The sequence below is a fragment of the Myotis yumanensis genome, unplaced genomic scaffold (genome assembly GCF_028538775.1).
Source record: "Myotis yumanensis isolate MYYU_CA2020_CCGP unplaced genomic scaffold, mMyoYum1.0.hap1 SCAF_2, whole genome shotgun sequence".
Classification (NCBI taxonomy): domain Eukaryota; kingdom Metazoa; phylum Chordata; class Mammalia; order Chiroptera; family Vespertilionidae; genus Myotis; species Myotis yumanensis.
This window is the reverse complement of record NW_027223753.1, coordinates 164,139,928-164,159,694: the sequence shown is the minus strand read 5'-3', so window position 1 is coordinate 164,159,694 and position 19,767 is coordinate 164,139,928. Positions and strand designations below refer to the sequence as shown.

Here is a 19,767-nt window from a genome sequence, read left to right as displayed (position 1 = left end):
GCGCTGGGATTGGTCGGCAGAACCCGCTTTTCGCGTTTCCGGTTCCCCCACCTCCGCGACCTCTGGTTCTTCCCGTCGTGGCGGCGTCCTCGTCGACCTCTGTGCACTATGTCCAGCGGCCTCCTGAAGGCGCTGCGCAGCGACTCCTATGTGGAGCTGAGCCAGTACCGGGACCAGCACTTCCGGGTAAGGGGGGCCGGACCGCGAGGAGGGGGGGCCCTGGGCCAGAACCCTGCGAGTTGGTTTTCCCCGGTCTCACTGTCGTCTCCCACTCTCTGGTTTCCCGAAACCCACTGAGGCCCCAGTGCCTGCTGGGGAAGGGATGCCGAGGGCGCGGGGCTGTCACCGAATCCCCCTCTCCCATAGAAAGGGGGTTTGAGGCTCGCTCTCCCAGCCCCTCGACGCCGCTCCCGGCGCCGGGCCCGTGCAGAGGCGTTGGAGCGGCGGTCGTGGCGGCCCCCGTTTCCACGGGCTGTGCCTCGGTACGGTGACTGCGCTGAGGGGAAGGGTGTCCTGGACGCCTGGAGTACCGGGAGGCGCCTTCCTGACTCAGATGCCAGGGCTTCTTATTTTTTATTTTATTGTAGTGAAAAATATGTGAGCATGTAAATAAGCAGTTATTTTGAACATTTTCTGTGGGAGTATTATAGGGGTATCCCGTCTCTGCAAACCCATGTATTATTTTTTTCACTACAAAGGATAAAAAGCCCCTTTATAATAATATATTGGTTCAGGGTCTGGAAATGAAACCGGGACCCTTGGAGAAGGATCCAGTGCTGAGAATATGGAGTGTGCGGGGGAAAGGCACGCCACTTGTAGGACAGCGTGGTACAGGAGGGCTGCATGCAATGCAACCTCCAGCCACGACCCGCTACTAAAAGCAATCTGGCCTTGCTTCATACATTGTGAACCAATCTCTCTCTCTCTCTCTCTCTCTCTCTCTCTCTCTCTCTCTCTCTCTCCCCCTCTCTCCCCCCCTCCCTCCCTCTCCTCCCCTCTTCCTCTCTCTCTCTCCCCCCCTTCCTCTCTCTTCTCTCTCTCTCTCTCTCTCTCTCTCTCTCTCATCCCCCCCCCCCCCCAAGCCCCCTCAAAGTATTTGTGGTAGATTGGGATGATAAGAGAAGCTGATTCTGAAGCAGAATTGATAATAGGAATACTATTTAAGCAGGGCTGTTCTTAGATTGTGTTGCTTAACTTTTTCTCTATTTGAAATTCAGGGTGACAATGAAGAACAGGAAAAATTACTGAAGAAAAGCTGTACATTGTATGTTGGAAATCTTTCCTTTTATACAACTGAAGAACAAATCTATGAACTCTTCAGCAAAAGTGGTGACATAAAGAAAATCATTATGGGCCTGGATAAAATGAAGAAAACAGCATGTGGTTTCTGCTTTGTGGAGTATCCTTCCTGTGTCTTAGGTGGCTGTTGGATGAGGATGGGACCTGAGTGGTTAGTCACCTGTTTAAAAACAATGAGTGAGAATATTAGCTAATTAGCAATCCCTACACTTATCTCTGTCTCTTCTTTCATCTTCTTACCTTCTGTCCAGTATGTCTGCACTCTTACATTGTGAAAGCTGGTAACATTTACATTTTGTTCTTGAAATCCATGCTTTGTTTATAGTTTTTTTTTTTAAATCCTCACCCAAAGATATGTTTTTATTGATTTTATAGAAAGAGGAAGGGGAGAAGAGAAAAATCAATGTTTCTCTCACATAAGCCCTGACCTGAGAGCTCAGTTGGTTGGAGCATCGTCCCGATAGGTCAAGGTTGTGGGTTCGATCCCCAGTCAAGGGCACATATAAGACTCAACCATTGAACTCATAAAATGAGTGGAACAGCAAGTTGATATTTCTCTCTTCCCTCCCTCTCTTAAATCAATAATAATAATAAATTTTTAAAAGTCAAGGGAATAGTATCATTCTAAGCCCAGAGACAGTCAGTTACCAGTCTCTTGGGTATCTCCAGAAAAAGTCCTGTGCATGGGTAGCCGTATACTAGTCCTCTTAGTGATTGTTCCATATTAGCACATGTAGGTCTGCCTCTTTTTAAAATGGCTCTGTAGTATGTATCTCATTATATTAGATGTATATAATTATATTAGGTATACTCATTATATTAGATATATATAGCTTGATGTTTGCAGATAAAAACCAAAACTGTATTTATAATCATTTATTCTCTCCCAGGAAACTAAATATTGAAACTTCTGGATTTATCTGTTTCTTTTCCTAATATTTTTCTTTCTTTGGTCGTTTTGTTTTATATTCTGAGAAATTTAAAACATGATCTAACATGTGAAATTTTTTCTTTGTCCTGAATGATCTGTTTCTTTTGGTTGTATTTATGCTGTGAATTTTCCATAAAGGTCTGGTGATCTTTGGGTTTGCAATCATAATGAGGGGAAAGAAGAGTGATTTTGTGGACCCAAGCAGAGCTGCTGTCTCCAGTTGTTGCCTTACCTTTGGATATGTGGGTTTACCAAATGCCATGAAAAAAGGGGATTGTATTTTGGCCAGCTCACATCAAGACTGTGCCCTAGTTTCTCCAGACAGTTTGTTCAGAACCCTATCATTTGATTTGTACTTGCCCGGGATTAATGCCCTCCTGCTAGCAAGCCTTCCCACGTAGACACTGTTAACTAAACCCTTTCTGCAGCTTCACTTTTTATTCAATTTAGGTAAGAGCCGCCTGGGTTTACTGTCTCCTTAAGCTCCTTCAGAATATTTCAGACTTTGTTTCATCCATGAACACTCTCCCATTGGCTTTTGTTGAATCACTAGTCTGCTGCTAGCCTCTTCTCTTTCCTGGGTGTATGTTTCTTTTCTAATTTAAATGGGGGTCTTGAGAAGGAAAAGAGGGAAATGTGCTCACTATCAGCTCGATCCAGAAACCCCACTTTTGATTTTGGTGTCTAATTTCTGGGCTCTACAAGCTTCTTCCTTCCATTCTCCCTTCAGATGCAAGGGATCAGAGTGTCCACGTTTTGCTTTTGCCTCTGGTAACAGTAGTTCACAGGGGACAGGGAGAACAATGAAAACACAAAAGACAAAATCCTCCTCAAAGATAATAATCAGTCTCTGAGAACTAGTATTTTTGCATTTTTCTTGTAAAGTCAAAGATCAACAATCATGGCAAATACCCAAGAGAGAGGCTGCATTGGCAGTGTTGTTTTTCTGTTTGCCCTTTAGCATGCATTCCATTCATTCAACAAATTACTGGGTGTGGGACACTGGAATTTCAGCAAGTATTTCCCTGTGTAATTCAAGACAAGGGGGAAAATGTCTAGATCAGCATTTCTGAGTCTTTTCCTTCTAATGAAATACAATGGCAATTCCATATGCACTGTGACCTCTCATAAGGTTGTTCTTGAATATACAGCTCCAAATATGGATGGTATTGATTCCTTAGATAAGTGCATTTTGCGGCATTAAACCTGCCCTGAACATATTTTATATTTTGCAATCAAAATATGGAGAGAATGGGACCAAATAGTTATTAACAGGATTATTCAGGAAATCATGATCAATGTAGCCATGGGTAAGTGTCATATTTGACTCTAGTGCTTCTGGACCAACCTCAAACAGGCCTTTGCAAACTGATGTCTTTAAACTCTGTCTAGTTGAGTTTTTGTAGTTCCAAAAAGGTTTAGAGAAATGCTATATAGTGTTCCTTAATACTTATACTTAAGGTACTACTCAAGAGCAGATGCAGAAAATGCCATGCGGTACATAAACGGAACTCGTCTGGATGACCGGATCATTCGCACAGACTGGGATGCAGGTTTTAAGGAGGGCAGGCAGTACGGCCGTGGACGGTCTGGAGGCCAGGTATGCAGGAAGGTTCTCTGGGCTCAGCCTTTACCTGGGATTCCAGTCCTAATGACAAGTGTTTTTATTTGTATTTGCTCTTTTGAAAATAACTTTGTGCCTCTAACTTGGGCTTGAAGTGAATCTCAAATCACCCATTGGGATTAGTAATTACTTTCTTAACCAATGCAATGATATATTCTGTACATTACTGGATTTTTGCTAGAGGTTAGATATTTTCCACCTGCACAAGTGTCTAGAACAAAAGCAAAATGTGCCCTAACTGGTTTGGCTCAGTGGATAGAGTAAGCCTGCGGACTGAAGGGTCCCAGGTTCGATTCCGGGCAAGGGCACATGCCTGCATTGCCGGCTTGATCCCCAGTAGAGGACATGCAGGAGGCAGCCAATCAATGATTCTCATTGATGTTTCTATCTCTCTTTCCCTCTCCCTTCCTCTCTGAAATCAATAAAGATATATTTTAAAAAGCAAAATGCACTGAAATGAATTTTGTTTTTACTTTAAAATAGCCTAATTTAAGTACCTTGCAATGAGCTATTTTTGAATGATGGTGAATGAGTATACATCTGATGTTTGGTAAGAAACAACGAGAAAACCAAACTATGAGGTAGTCTGAGATAATTCTGCAAGGCAGTTGCTTTAAAAAATTATATCCTGCTTGAATGTTCATTCACATTATATCTGAAAAGTCTTGGCTGTTTGACATATTTATGGGAGGCATATTTGTTACACCAATCTTCTCTATATTGTAACCTGTGTTCTTTTCATTAAGGTACGAGATGAGTATCGACAAGACTATGATGCTGGGAGAGGAGGCTATGGAAAACTGGCCCAAAACCAGTGAGCAAAAACCATCATGAAAAACTCACTCCTTTGGCCTGCTGAATTTGATGTACATTACCTAAGGTCTGCAAACCTGCCATTTTTACAAATATTTGATCACTGTCTCTACTGAGCCAGACACCACTTCATGGCTTTCCTCTGAAAATTATTAAAGGACAGAATCCAAAAGAATGCCTTTAATTCTGGCCTTAGAATATTGGGCATGTGTAAGGTTACTGGAATGATTTTCTTACCAGGTCAAAAATCGTGTTCCTTGGCAACGGAGTTTATCTATAATGTTGATTTATCAGCCAAAAACACCACACGTCTTTTAGGAAAGTTGGAAAAAGTTTACAATTTTGTTTACCGTGTTTGTGTGTAAGCAGGTTCATGGTCTACACATTGGGGCCTGTAATCATCTAAAAATTTTTTTAGTTGCCTTGAGATAAAGTTTAATAAAAGGAGTTTTGTTATATTCATATCTTTGCTCTAAATTAGGATCAGACAACTGAATTTTTCCCTATGTTGAATGCTAATCTCTAAAAGCAAACTTTGGGAGTCAGACCTTCCTAAAGAGTTGGTGCAAAAGTAAGCCTTAGTCAGTCCCAGGGTATACAACCTGCTCACATGCTTTATATGTCAGGAAATTAGGCACAGGACTTGAAGGGTATTTACTAAGCACATTTTTTAGAAGGTGTGTTTTACCTAAAGCTAAAAAAAGCCAGGGTTGGTTTGTATTAGGAAGAACCTCAAATACCTTAAGGGAAGTGGGGGACATTGTCAGTAGGAAATGGGATGAAATATCAGAGGACACTAGTTAAAACATTGTCTTGACACGTTGAAGGTTGCTGTGAGGACCATCAGATTTATTGTTTTCATTTTCAGAGTGATCTTGGGAATAGAGTAGGTCTGAAAAAAGAGCTTGAAGATTGAGAAACTGCCTAACGAAAAACGATCAGAAATGCTTTCCTCAGGAAATATGTTTTGGCCAATTGTCATGTTGAAGTCTGTTGTTGTTTTTTTTACTAATTGTGCTTACTGAGTTTCAGAGCCTCGATAGCAACAGTCTCCACAGAGAGGAGTCTAGAGTATTTACTTTGCATTTGTAAGGCAAGAGGCGATTTCTCTCTAATAGTGTGTTGAACTGTTCTTTTTTAATTTATTGGGGTGACATTGTTTAATAGGATCATAGAGTTTTCAGGTGTAGATTTCTAGTATACAAGATCTATATATTGTATTGTGTGCCCGCCTCCCAAAGTCAAATCTTCTGTCAACATATATTAGGTACCCTTCATCCCCACCCACCCATTCCCTTTGGCAACCACTACACTGCTATTTGTGTCCATGAGTTTCAGTTTTATATCCCACACATGAGTGAAACTATATGGTTCTTAGCTTTTTCTGACCGGCTTATTGCACTTAGCATAATATTCTCTAGATCCATCTGTGTTGTCACAAATGGCAGTATTTTGTTTTTTTTAATGGCTGAGTAGTATTCCATTGTGTGTATGTACCACATCTTCTTTATCTAATCCCCTATCGCAGGACACTTTGGTTGTCTCTATTATTCATTTAAAACTGCTAATCTGATATAATTTTTCCTGACATAAGTGGCATTTTTTCATCTAGCAACAAAGTATCTCCAAACTTCTTGTAGTTTGTGGGGCTGAAGTATCTCAAATGTGAACATCTTTGACACTAGGTAAGTATAGGTTTTCTCATTACATTGAAACCGGTTATTTGAATTTTTATAAGAGCTATAACTACTTGTAAGTGCTTAAGAAAAAAACATTTGCAGATATTTTAATTTTATGAGGACATACTATTGACTTTTTAAATTTCTTTTTACACTATAGTTTGAGTTTAATGTATTTTATATTCTTATTTTAGTAAAACATAACTGAGATTTCTACAGACCTTAAAACCAGACAGTGGTTCTACATGGAATTGTGACTTCTGTAACAGATTTCAATAAAGTTGGACCAACTTATCCTTGTCTGTGCCCATTTCCTCATCTATAAAGAGGGACAGTGGAACCATCTTACTCTGGAATATTTATGATTACGTTTGGGGGAGAAATCTATGAATAATGTGCAGAATTTGCATGCCCATTTTGATATGACAGTTATCTAGTATGGTAGTCACTAGCCACATGTAGCTAATCATTCAGTTCCTCATTCACACTAGCCACATTTCAAATGCTCAGCAGCCACATGTGGCTAGTGGCTGCTGTAGTGGATGCAAATATAGAACACTAGAGGCACGGTGCTTGAAATTCATGCACGGGTAGGGTTCCTAGGCCTGGCTAGTGATCAGGGCTGATTGGGGCCTTCCTTCCAGCTGCTGACTGATGGCCAGGGCCTTCCTTTGTTCCGCGCCAACCCCTGGTGGTCAGCGCTCATCATAGCGAGCAATCGAACTCCCAGTCTCTGGTTGAACTCCCAAGGGGACACTTTGCATATTAGCCTCATATATATAGATTCCATCACTGCAGACAATTCTATTGGACAGTGTTTTTTAAGGATAGGCTGCTTGGAGCCTTCATTGGTCATATTCATAAATGAGTGCTGTCATGACTGAAATGTCACTTGGAAAATTCCTACTCACCAAACAGTACATGTTATTTAATACAAGAGCACACACATTTATAAAGGCATTTCATTTATTTTTCAAAAAAATATTTTTGCTAGAAGGTTTGAGTCATTTTACATGATCACAACCTTTAAATAAACTTTTTCTGACCAAAAGGTACGACTTAAATGAACAGCTTGTCTAGGTCTGCTTTTGTAATACCCCAATACAATTAGCACTTCTCTGATGGTATTCCCTAGGCCGCCTTAATTGTCTACTGGCCAGGAGGCAGAGCCCCGCACATAAAGTATGTGCTTTATAATTACAGATTAGTTTGGTTTCTTAACATCAGTAAGCAGAGCAGGTAGTCAATATATCCAATTCACACTATTAATACACTTTCTCGCCTGATGGTTCTGATCCACCCAGAACTCCCAGTTATCTCTTTTAAACCAGTGAACCACAATTAATTGCAGAGAAAGGGCAGCTCAACTTAGACTAGTGCTGGCTGTTCTGGTTTTCCAACTATGAATTCAAGATGACCAATATTACTCGTATTTAATGATAAATAGAAAATACAATGCAAAGCCAAAAAAAGGATTTGGGGACTCTGAGGAGCAAGTGCTTTTTCCTTTAGGAGGTTCCTTTCCTTAAGAGAAGGTTTGTTCTCTACAATTCTTGCAAGAGCTTAACTAAAAGAATTAAATCTACATTTATTGCTATACATTTAACAAACAAACAAAAAAAAACATTGGAAAGCAGCAGCTACAGACTGGTAAGTTTGCTGATGGAGAAAACCGGGCAGCTTGTTGAAGACACATCATGAGTAGCTTTTACTTTGTACAAGGCCTGCACTCAAACCCCAAAAGCATAAGGTCTACCCACCTTGTGAGCAACAATTTAGGGCCAAGTTAGTGCCAGTAAAACAATGTCTGTCCCTTCCACCAACAGCCTAAACTGTATTTCAAAAATGTCTTTGTTGCAAGGAAGCAATTATTGCAAACATCAAGAAAAAAAGACCATTCTAATGTAGGACTTGGCCTAGAGGTTTATAACTAATCACAAGTGGGGAACAAGTGACTATGTGCTAAAACCAAGTTTCATGAATGCAGAGAAACATTTTAATCAGACTTAAAATATTTGTAATTTACGCTAAAGCATGCTGAGCAGTGCATCTCAAGGTGTCCCATAAAGCTGGAAGTGAATGAGAAATGACTTGGACAGCTCACTTTAGGTTCTCTGTGAACATCCCTGTAAGCCTCAATGTGGAGATGATGAACAGTTTCTCAGATTGGAGGAAATGGCAACTCAGGCTTTGGGCACTAATTAAGATTCTGCATGCCGAATTCTGTCAGTAAGGAAATGAGATATGGAGCTCTAAAGTATAAGATGTTTTGAATCAATAGTCTAGTTATTGGCTACTTTGTAGAGCTACAAAAAGTTAGGTAAATGTATCACATACAAATTTGAAAAATCTCATTTTGCATATTTTATGTCTGAAAACAAAATCTCAAGAAGAAGTCCTCCCCATTTTAAATTGTAATTTTTTCTAATGCAGACACAACCCTATCTATAGCAGCATGAAGTGCCTCTAATCTCAGTCTTTTTAAAGACTTGAAGCACAAGAAATACTGACCTGGTTTTATACTAAAGAATTTGAGTCTTGGGGGACTTAGGAAAGTGCTGAGGCTGTTTACACTGTAAACACTGGTGTTGGTGCTTGGTCTGCCTGGGGAGGGAACCCTGCATGTAAACATGTCTGACTCCACCCGCTGCTGCTGGCAGTCAGTCCTACCTTATGGCCAAGTTAAACTGCACATTTTAGCTTTTTATTTTCAACACCTAACTAGGCATACATCCCAAGTGTCTTCTGCCATTTTCTTGGTATTTTTCTGTACAAACTTCTAAGTTTCTTACATATGTATCTGTTGTTTTTCCTGCCCAGTTCAGAACGGATAATTGGGTAGTTTAACATGCATCGTTTATTTCCTTTCAAATGCCACAAATAGCTAGATTGAAGATGCAAGATCCATTACATTAACCCTAATGCAGTCAAGTGTAAGAACAGGGCCACTTCTGCCTTTCTCCAGAAGATGAGGTTCATAGAAGCCAAAAAAAAAAAAAGGACTCCTTGATCAAGCAGAGGCCAAATGAGGAGCCCTGCATGTTGCTGAGATCACTAAAGAGCTAAGAGGGGAAAAAAAAAAACACTTGCTGTACTCCTGAGGAATCAAGTCTTCTCTATTAACCGTTCCTCTTCCCGCACCCACCTGAAAAGGACCTGAAGCCAGTCTTCAGTTTTGAATGTTTATATTTTAAATACCCTTGAAATAAAAAGGTATTTGGCAAATCCTAATTTCTTATGGGAGATAATACAAGGGAAGTGTCAACTTGTAAGTTACTCTTAGGCTGAATTCTCATCTGTTTGACCACTTGTTTTAGATACTAAGTTTTTTAATGGGTCAAAAACAAAAATCTAGGGAATTCAGTGTTCCAGCAAAAGCCTTTGTAAGACTCAGGCATTTATTATAATTCTTCTCACATGTGCCTCCAGGAAGAGAACACACCAGTTAGTTTTTGGCCACTTCCTTCTCACCCTTCAAAAGGAATGCAACTCACGTTCCCAGACTCAGAGAGGAAAGTCAGTGAAAGGTACTGCTGGTAAAAGTAAGACAGGACTGGCTTTGTCAAAACAACTAGCTATCCTCTATGCCCAGGGAATACCTAATACTCTCAGAGTTATGTTGTATCAAAAACATCCCATATTTTTTAGGATTTGGGATTATATTTGAAACCTGTATTCAGTTCATATCTAAGTTTCAAAAGCTGTACCAAATCTAGGTTTTTTTTGTGTGTTTTTTTTAATACTCTGCACTGCATGCTCTGTCTATATGCATGCGTTTGGATAATAAATATTAAATATGGGGTGGGGAGAACATGTGGAATTCATAAAGTTAAAACTGAAACCAATCTGAACATTAAAAAATAGTACATTGTAGTTAGAGAAATGAATAAGGGCTAAAAATAAACTTGAGGTAACAATAGTGGCCCAATACCACCAATCTGAAATATCTGTTAGAATTCAAATAAGTGTTTGGAGATTCAAGTAACAAACCATCTGCTCCAACTTGGTCAGACTTCCCAGCCTTGCTGGGTTTTAGTCCATGAGCCGGCATTCACACAACTCCTTGTAAATCCTCTTCCGTACTCGGGGCATGTCTTCTTGGGAAAACTGGAAAGGCTGATCTAAGGCGAGGCACTTGCAGTACTGCAAAGGACCCAGAAACATTAAATGGCCTATGGAGTTATGTACCAGCCCAGTGTATTTTATCAGATGCAGACCTAATAAATAGTCTAAGGCAGCATTTTAAAATTTGTTTAAACTTGTTATAAAGCACTGTTTTAAAACATTTACCTCCAAATTATAGTTAACCTTCCATGTAAGTACATGGCCTGGGATGTCCCCCCATCCCCACTTAATACTATGAAAAGGGAAACTGACAAGAGGTTCCATTTCTTCTCAAGGTACAACTAGACCTCACATGGCCTATAACTGAGAACTTGAATTTTTCAAACCCCAGACATTCATGCGTCATATGAATGAGCCCATCTTCCCAGATCTTTGCAGTTCTCTAAATTCATGGATGGTATACCATAATTTCCTTCACATATATAATGTATAACAAAATTTCCAATAGCCTTTTGATCACTAAGGGAACCTACAGTATGAGAAAGCATAGCTAAAGACCACTTGCCAATGGTTTAAAAATACATAGTTAATTCTTCAAATGCCAAGGGTCCATGATATGGACAAATGCAGATCAGTGTCCAATGTGGCTCACTACTAACCTCTGATAAGACATGTATGTTAGCAATTACTCATTCTTGGCCTTCAAAGATGGTTCTTCCTAATGATAACATCTGAAAATACAGAAACTACTGCTTCTTAACAAGAAAGGGAGGAAGGAAAAGTACCCTGTTAACTGTAGCTAGTACCATGTACACATCGTGGGGACTCCCATCGCTCCTCTCTAAACCCAACAAATTTAATTCACACATTGAAAATTCTGAGGTTTTTTGTTTTTTTTTTTTTACCTGGAGCACAAAGACTCCACAGTCACTGTCATTTTTCTGTTGTGGAATACACTGTGGGGGAAAAACAAAATGATCATTAAAATAAGACTAAATAATACTCTTCAGATAAGAAAATTTATTTTTATAAAAAAATAAGCAAGAGACATGAAATGTATCTCTATCCAGGACAGCTGGTGTGTATCACTGGGTTTTATTTTTATATATATATTTTTTATCACTGGTTTTTAAAGTGTTTGATTTTAGCCCTGCCCGGTGTGGCTCCATTGGTTGAGCGTATCCCATGCACTGAAAGGTCGCTGGTTCAATTCCTGGTCATGGCACATGCCCAGATTGTGGGTTCAATCTCCAGTGAGGTGCATACTGGAGGAGGCAACCAATCGCGCCTCTCTCTCTCTCTCTCTCTCTCTCTCTCTCTCTCTCTCTCTCTCCTCTCAAATAAATGCAAACATATTTTTTTTTTAATGAAAAATAAAATGTTTGACTTTATGGAGGCATCTGACCACATGAAAAAAGCTATCAATGAACCACAATTTATAGAATAATATTTTGCCTAGATATAAGAAATGGGAAACAAAATAAAATACTATTTAAAAACTTCCATTTGGATAATTAGTTTCGCTATGAATATACTGACAATGGAATTGTGGATCAGAGAACATGTGCCCAGACTCTGAATACTTAGACAGTAACAATCCTGCTTAGCAGTCTTCACTTTTCATCTCATATTACACAACTCAGCCCTATTCTTCAAAAGAAATTGTAAAGGTAAATAATATGTTTTCAAAAGAACTGGTTACTGTATCCTGTCTAAAGTGGGAATATGAAAGGTCATGACTAAATTTAAGAGAATACCTACATATTCTAGTTGGGTAAATTCAGAAAATTTAGAAGTTCAATTCTAGTTTGAACTAATATACTAAGTTATTTAAAACATAAAACTGAAGCTTAAGTTTCAAATTTAGCTCTTGGTTCAGTTCAACAATGAACAAATAAATCTTATCTATTTGTTATAAAGGTTTGTTTCAAAACCCTGCCTTTATAACGTGTCAATGATCCAGACAGACCTGAGTTCAAGAATCTGGTCCTACCAACAGCTGTGGTGGCCTCTGGGGAAGGTCATACCTAGGCTTCAGTTTTCTCATCTATAGAGTAAAGAGGATACTTATCCCTAAATGACCCACTTACCTCACAGGCTGTAAGGATCATCAAATGAGATCACACAAGCAAAAACACTTTGAAAACATGAAAGCAGTGACCATAAGACACTGGTATATGTAACAGGATTGAGAGCTCTGCCCTAGCACTGTGCCCCATGTCCAGCTTTAAGTGTCTATGGGCCAAACAGTGCTGCTTCCAGATTGTGCTCACACTGGAACACCCAGGCCACTGTCTTCCCCAACTGCCTGGAAAGTAGCTCAGTGCACTTGCTCCTTTTAGTCGATCCAAATAGTTGTTTCAGTATTTTCTCTGGGTCTATATGAATCTCCTGGAAATAAGAGCTATGAGGCAAAGGCAGATGCCACCAAAATTTTTTTTATAATAATCATATCATCGTAAAAGTAGTATAACCATATCATTAGCAGTTGCCCCAGGGATGAAATTACTAAACTTATTTGTTCTTAGCAAGCACTGGGAAACAACAGCCAGATGATGAACACTAAGGTTTTGAGCTTCCCGGGTCTTCATCACCAGTTTTAAAATGCTTTTAAAGACTCCTACTTCTTTGATAATTCCATCCCCTTGATATGCCTGGGTTTTCATATTTATCACATACTTACCTTTGTAACAGCAGTCTGCCAACCCTGAAGAAATTCAGGTCTATTTTTTTCTCTGGCTTCAGTCAGCAAATACTTTCTTATATTCTGGTTAAAAAGAAACAACAACACAGATACTATGTTCCATCAGTTGGTGAAAAATGGAACCTGCCCACAGCACACACAAGCAGAAGAGGAGACTGTGGCCCCACCATTGGGCAGAGTATGCATGAACAAGTTTAAAGCTGGAACTTTATTTCAGACCTTTCACTCTATAGTATTAAGAAGGACTCTGACCCCCTGTACTCAGGTATGTATGCACTTAGACTGTGGACACTGATATATGTTGTAATAAGAACTTTTTATGAGATAGTCAGCCTTTTTCAGCGGTAAGTCAACCTGCTGAATTTCGAAGTTAAAAATTACTGCCAAAGCTCAATAAATGGAAGGAACTCATGGTAGAAATCATTAATAACTGAAACTAAATGAAAAACATTGTTTCCATATTTTTGAGAACTGCACATAAAAGTATCATTCAATTTGTAGAGTTATAATTAAAACCATTCTAAATACTAAACAGAGTCAGAATCCTGAAATTTCTACTAAGATGAAGCCTACTGAAGTTTCAAATTTTCCCTCATGCCCTCAACCTCTTCATGCATCTCTCTCTGTGTATCTCTTCTAAAGAGTAAAGTTGGCCCTGGCCAGTGTGGCTCAGTTGTTTGGATATCATCTTGTGCACCAAAAGGTTGCTGGTTTGATTCCTGGTCAGGGCAAATGCCTGGGTTGCGGGCTCAATCCCTGGTAGGGGGTGTGCAGCAGGCAGCTGATTAATGTTCAGCTCTCCTATCAATGTTTCTCTTTCTCCCTCTGCCTTCCTCTCTCTCTAAAAATCAATAAAGATATTAAAAAATAAGTAACTGATCTTCCTTGAGGGGGGAAAAAAAAGTGCAGAGGTTTCATGAATTAAATTAACCCCCCTAAGGGCAGAGTAGGTGTATGTGTGTATACATAAGTGTGTGTTTGTATATATATACACACATATACTAGTATACACACATACGTATATTATGCATATATATTTTTTATTGCCATAAACATGTTATACTGTATCATTCCTGCAACTTGCTTTTTTAAACTCAATTATGTCTTAGAGATCTTTCCATGTTAGAATGTGGAGATTTACTGTATTCTTTTTAACTGTAATGATCAGTTTAACAGTATGACTATAATGTACATATTTAGCTAATCTGTTGGCAGAACTAGATTTGGGTTGTTTGGATTTTTTCACTATTAGCAATAACGCTGCAATGAACATCTTGGTGTATGCCTCATTCTTGTATATAAATACATATTTTTATGGAGTAGATACCAAGAAGTAGAATTGGTATACAATAATTTATAAGGTACTTAGAACTGATTAGAATTGCAACTGTTCAAATATACATTCCACCAGAAATATGAGAATGTCTGTTTCCTTACACCCACATTACCAACTGAATACCATTAAATTTTCCTGATATACCAGGCAAAAAATGGAACTGTATTTGCATTTCCCATATTTTCTGTAAGGCCAAGCATCTCTCCATTCATTTAATGGTTATCTGCATTTTTCCTAAAAATTACTTATTTTAACCTTTGTCTATTTCTATTAGATCCTTCTTTTTCTTAAGCATTTGTAGAAGTACTTTATATATTCAGGACAGTGACTATTATATGTCACAAACACTTTCTTCAAGTCTACTTGTCTTTTAACTTTATGGCATACAGAAGTTTTAAATTATGATATGTTATAATTTATCAATCTGTTCCTTTATATCTTTTGCTCTTTTGGTTCTGCGTAAGAATGCCTTCCTACTCTAAGAACATCACATTTTCTGTATTTTACTCTAACTTTTACAGTTTTATATTTAGGTCATTATTCCATCTGAAATTTGTTTTTCTAAATAGTATGAAGTAAAGATCTGTATTTTACTTTTCCAAGACGACAGCTAATCTTCCCAATGGCATATACTGAATAACCTGTCCTTTCCCAACTTTATCATACACTAAGTTTCCACATATGCATCAGTTGTTTTTAGATTCTTTATGCTGTACCACCAGTTTACTCATCTATTCCTAAATAAATATAAACATAGTTTTCATTATTAAAACTTTATGACATAGCTCTGGCTGGGTAGCTCAGTTGGTTAGAGCATCATCCTGATATGCCAAGGTTGCAGGTTTGATCCCCAGTCAGAGCATATACAAGAATCAACCAATGAATGCACAGATGGGTGGAACAACAAATCAATGTTTCTTTCTCTTCCTCTCCCTCCCTCTCTCTCTCTCTCTCCAAAATCAATAAATATTTTTAAATTTTAAAGAAAAAAAATTATGATGTAGTTTGACATGTAGTAGACCAAGTAATCCTTCCTTCACTATTCTACTTCAAAACTATTTTAGCTGTTCATGCACGTGAATTCTGAAATATGAATCCCATGACAAGCTGATTAGGTTTATTTCAAAATCCTGATGGGAAACTAACTAGGACAGAATTGGCATATATTAGTTTGGGGAGAACTGATCTCTTTCCAATACTGAGTGTGTCTATCTTTCCATCTATTCAGATTTCCTTTAAATACTTTAGTTTTCATCTTTAAAAATGTCCACATTTTTTTTTGCTAGGGTATATTCCTGGGTAATTTATGTCTTTGTTGCTTTTGAAAATGGAATCTTTCTGTTTTCAGTCACATTTTCTAACTGGTTCTTGCCAGTGCAGAAAAATTAAGAAACCTACTGAATTTTCTTGCTTTGTATCCCCCCCATCTTGTTGAACTCTCATATTTGCCAGTTGATTCTCTTGAGAAGTTATTTTGAAGATACAGGCAAATTTCAGCTCTAAAGAGAACGTTTTCTATCCACATTCAAAATAAAGTGTTAAGGGAAAGGCATAATAAAATGTGATAACATCCAAATGAATCTCAGAGAGGATCCAGATACAGACAGCCACTGTCCTCACGTGGAGAGTCCTCTGGCAGTCTTTCCTCTGCCAACATTTCAGAGGGGTTTTATGAGAGAAATCGATCCTCCGTGATATCTAGTGCTAAGATAATATTTGGTCAATCACAAGATAAAGGGAAAAAATGGGCATTATATTAACTTACCTCTACACAAAACTTAAAATGAATGCCTTGTGAATCATAAAATGAAATATTTCGGTTAGAAAGTGTCACAGTAATGAGAGACCAGTGAACTTCCAGGTGAATAGGAATCAACAGAAGACTCTTTTTAAATAAATCCACCTAATCAGGAAAAGAAAAAGAAATGCAGCCATCACCACAGGCTATCCAAATCAACAATAATAAACAGCTGCTTCAATTTCCTGACCTCTGACTTGCCCAAAGTCATAAAACTAGGAAGTGGTGAAGCCAGAATTTGAACCCAGGTCTTAGTCTGAAGCACATATTGTAACTATTAAGCTATAATACACAATAAGAAAACTGATGATATAGAAAGCACCGTTTTCCATTTAACCTGCTAAAGCTGTGCTTATCACCTACCAGATATGATTTGGCCCCTTATTTTTATGCTTAACTAATTTTCTTGTGTTCATATTTAACCTCGACTCAATTCTTATTTAGGAAGGAGTCATGGTATTAGAAAATATGGCTATACAGCTTTTATCTTTCTACAGACTCAGTATAGTAGTTAAGATTGTGGGCTCTGAAGTAAGTCTGGTCAAGTTCAAATTGTGGCTCTTCCACTTACTGGCCAGATAACTGGCAATTTTCATAGCTTCTTTGTGCTTTGATTTCTTCAATATAAAATACAGATAACAATAGTACTTACCTTATAAAGTTCTTGAGAGTTATAATAAGTGTAAAATGCAAAGAACTGTGCTCAGCACATGATATGTAAGTAATAAATCCTAGCTATTACCATTATTACTACCTCGGGTCTCCCAGGTGTCAAAATTGAGAAAAATATCCCTGATAATACTTCACATATCCTATACATCCTAATTCATCCTTTATATCCCAATATGTCCTTTGCAATCTAGGAATACTTGCTATTCCACCAAAATCCTAGTGTGGATGATATAGTAGTAGGTGTTTAATAAACATCTGTAAGAGAGTTAATAAATTTCTTTTTTTTCAGGTACTTTTAAAGGTTATTTTAGATGTTCCTTGGGTTAAAACAATTACAAGGTTATTTTAAAATACATCAGATTCTTTTTATTTTTTAATTTATTAGGGCGATACTGGTTAACAAAATTATACAGGTTTCAGGTGCACAATTCCACAACACATCACCTGTACACTGTACTGTGTGTTCACCACTCCAAGTCAAGTCTCCTTACATCCCCACTTTTCCCCTCCACTTCCCCTACAACCACACCAGATTCTTAGCAATGTTCTCAAGCCTTCCTTGCTTTCTGATATTCAGATAATGTCCTGCTCTAGATGAATCTTCTGCTAGTCTACATGACCTTAGAGCAGTGGTTCTCAACCTTGACTGCACATTAGAATCACCTGGGAATCTTTTTAAAATCCTGATTTCTGGGCCTCATCCTCCAGAAATTCTGTTTCTTTATTACTAATGTTGTGGCCCCACCCCATAACAAAGAATTTCTGGAGGATGAGGCCCAGAAATCAGGATTTTAAAAAGATTCCCAGGTGATTCTAATGTGCAGCCAAGGTTGAGAACCACTGCCTTAGAGCAAAGCACATTAGCACTTCTGCTTTTCAGTTTTTCCATCCACAAACCTGGGAGGTAGATAGAAGGAAATATTAGAAAGGATTGATAACTGGTTCTTTCCAGCTCAAAAATTTTGAATATCTAAAACAAGGAATCATTTAAAATACAGTATTCAATTACACCAAATTTATATTCTTCTCAAAAAGAAACTTTTGGGGAGGAATATATAGCCATGCTGAAGCTTCCTACAGAGAGAGGTAGCCTCTGGAAGCTGAGGGCTCCAGTCCTGCCACTATAGGAACTGAATTCTGCCAACAACCTGAATGAGCTTGGAAGATGAGAATGAAGCCTGGCTGAATCCTCGACTGCAGCCTATTGAGACCCTGAGCAGAGGATGCAGTTAAGCCACGCCTCGATTCCTGAGCGTGGCAACTGAGATAATGGCAACATCACAGCATATGAATCTGGGAAACGGGTGAATGAGAGTGGCCCTGCACTGTTCCCCAGGTGGCCTTTTAAAGGTCAGTTGTTTGCAGATTGGAGAATGTATTCATTCCATCCTAGCCAGGAGTGGTATGCACGCTGTCTGAGGTTCCCAAAGCACCCCCAAATACCCAGTGTTGGGTAACCACAACAAACAGAAAGGAAAGTGCCAGGCATTAAGACCCTCCAGAAATTCTCTGGACCAACCTGATCCTCCCAAACACTGAATCATACAACTTAAGAAGCTCCAAAAGCTGGACCACCAAGCTTCATAACATCTATAACACGTGGCTGGAGAGAACCTAACCAGAACCGCTTTATAAGCTTTTAATAATTAAAAAATAGTAAGATTTTTGGAAAACAGTATGGTGATCCCTCAAAATATTAAGAAGGGAACTACCATATGATGTAGCTGTTCCACTACTGGGTATTCATCCCCTTATACTGCGACATTATTTACAATAGCTAAGATATGGAAGCAACCTAATGTCCATAAATGAATGAACGGATAAAGAAGATGTGGTATATAAATAGATTGAAGTATTATTCAGCCACAGGAAAGAATAAAATCTTGCCCTTTGCAACAACCTGAATGGAGTTAGAGGGTATTATGCCAAGTGAAATAAGTCAGATAAAGAAAGACAAATACTACATGATTTCACTTATATGTGGAATCTAAAAGAAAACCCCAAACAAAAACCCAATCTCAGAAATACAGAGAACAGGTTGGTGATTAACAGATTGGTGATTACTAGATTGGAAGAGGGTTCGGGGTGGGCAATATGAGTGAAGAGGTCAATTGAGTGGTGATGGATAGTAACTAGATTTTTGATGGCAATCATTTTGTAGTGTATACAGATGTCAAATTATATTGTACACCTGAAACTTACATAATGTTATATACCAACTTTCCCTCAATAAAAAAATAAGAGAGGAAACACCAAACTTTTTAAATTATAGAAACAATTTTTAACATAAGAATTAGCCCTGGCGGGGTGGCTCGATTGCAGCGTCATTCCCGAACACTGAAGAATTGTGGGTTTCATTCCCAGTCAGGTTTCGGGTTCCATTCCCGGTGGAGGTGCATGTGGGAGGCAAACTAATTGATGTTTTCTTTCTCTCTCGCTCTCTCTCTCCCCCTCCCTCCCTCTTCCTTCCTCGCTCTCAAATAAATTAAAAAATAAAAATTAGAAAATTACAGATGAAAATATAAAACTTCGGTGTGTATCTTTCCAGATCTTTTTCTTCTTTTTTCTAATATATTAATGTTCTCTCACACACACACACACACACACACACACACACACACGCAGTTTTACACATATAATTAAGAGTGATGGCCCTGGCCGGGTGGCTCAGTTGGTTGGAGCATCATCCCATTTACCAAAAGAATGCAGGTTCAATTCCAGGTCAGGGCACATACCTAGGTTGCAAGTTAAATCCCCCATGGTGCGTTTACGGGAGGTAACCAATCAATGTTTCTCTCTCACATGGGTGTTTCTCTCTCTCTTTCTCCTTTCCTCTCTCTCTAAAA

General features: G+C 38.6%; 2 protein-coding genes across 8 annotated transcripts in view; one reads left to right on the top strand and one right to left on the bottom strand.

The window, feature by feature from the left end:
* Positions 1-49: 49 nt before the first annotated feature.
* NCBP2 (nuclear cap binding protein subunit 2) lies at positions 50-6,640 on the top strand. Of its 2 annotated transcripts, none has more exons than XM_070406496.1 (4): positions 50-186; positions 1,218-1,399; positions 3,692-3,830; positions 4,601-6,640. In XM_070406496.1, the coding sequence occupies exons 1-4, from the start codon at positions 109-111 to the stop codon at positions 4,670-4,672; spliced, it is 471 nt and encodes a 156-aa protein (XP_070262597.1). In that variant the 5' UTR covers positions 50-108; the 3' UTR covers positions 4,673-6,640. The 2 variants fall into 2 exon arrangements, with proteins under 2 accessions (XP_070262597.1, XP_070262598.1); XM_070406497.1 differs by lacking the exon at positions 50-186 and adding an exon at positions 268-482.
* SENP5 (SUMO specific peptidase 5) overlaps positions 5,786-19,767 on the bottom strand; it is a 57,594-nt gene continuing 43,612 nt past the window's right edge. For all 6 annotated transcript variants that reach the window (XM_070406483.1, XM_070406484.1, XM_070406486.1 and 3 more), the window contains 4 exons: positions 16,217-16,354; positions 13,095-13,178; positions 11,317-11,367; positions 5,786-10,489 (listed from right to left, as the gene is read on the bottom strand). In XM_070406483.1, the coding sequence (XP_070262584.1) occupies positions 10,379-10,489; positions 11,317-11,367; positions 13,095-13,178; positions 16,217-16,354 (384 nt within the window). In that variant the 3' untranslated portion in view covers positions 5,786-10,378. The remainder of the gene's footprint in view (positions 10,490-11,316; positions 11,368-13,094; positions 13,179-16,216; positions 16,355-19,767) is intronic.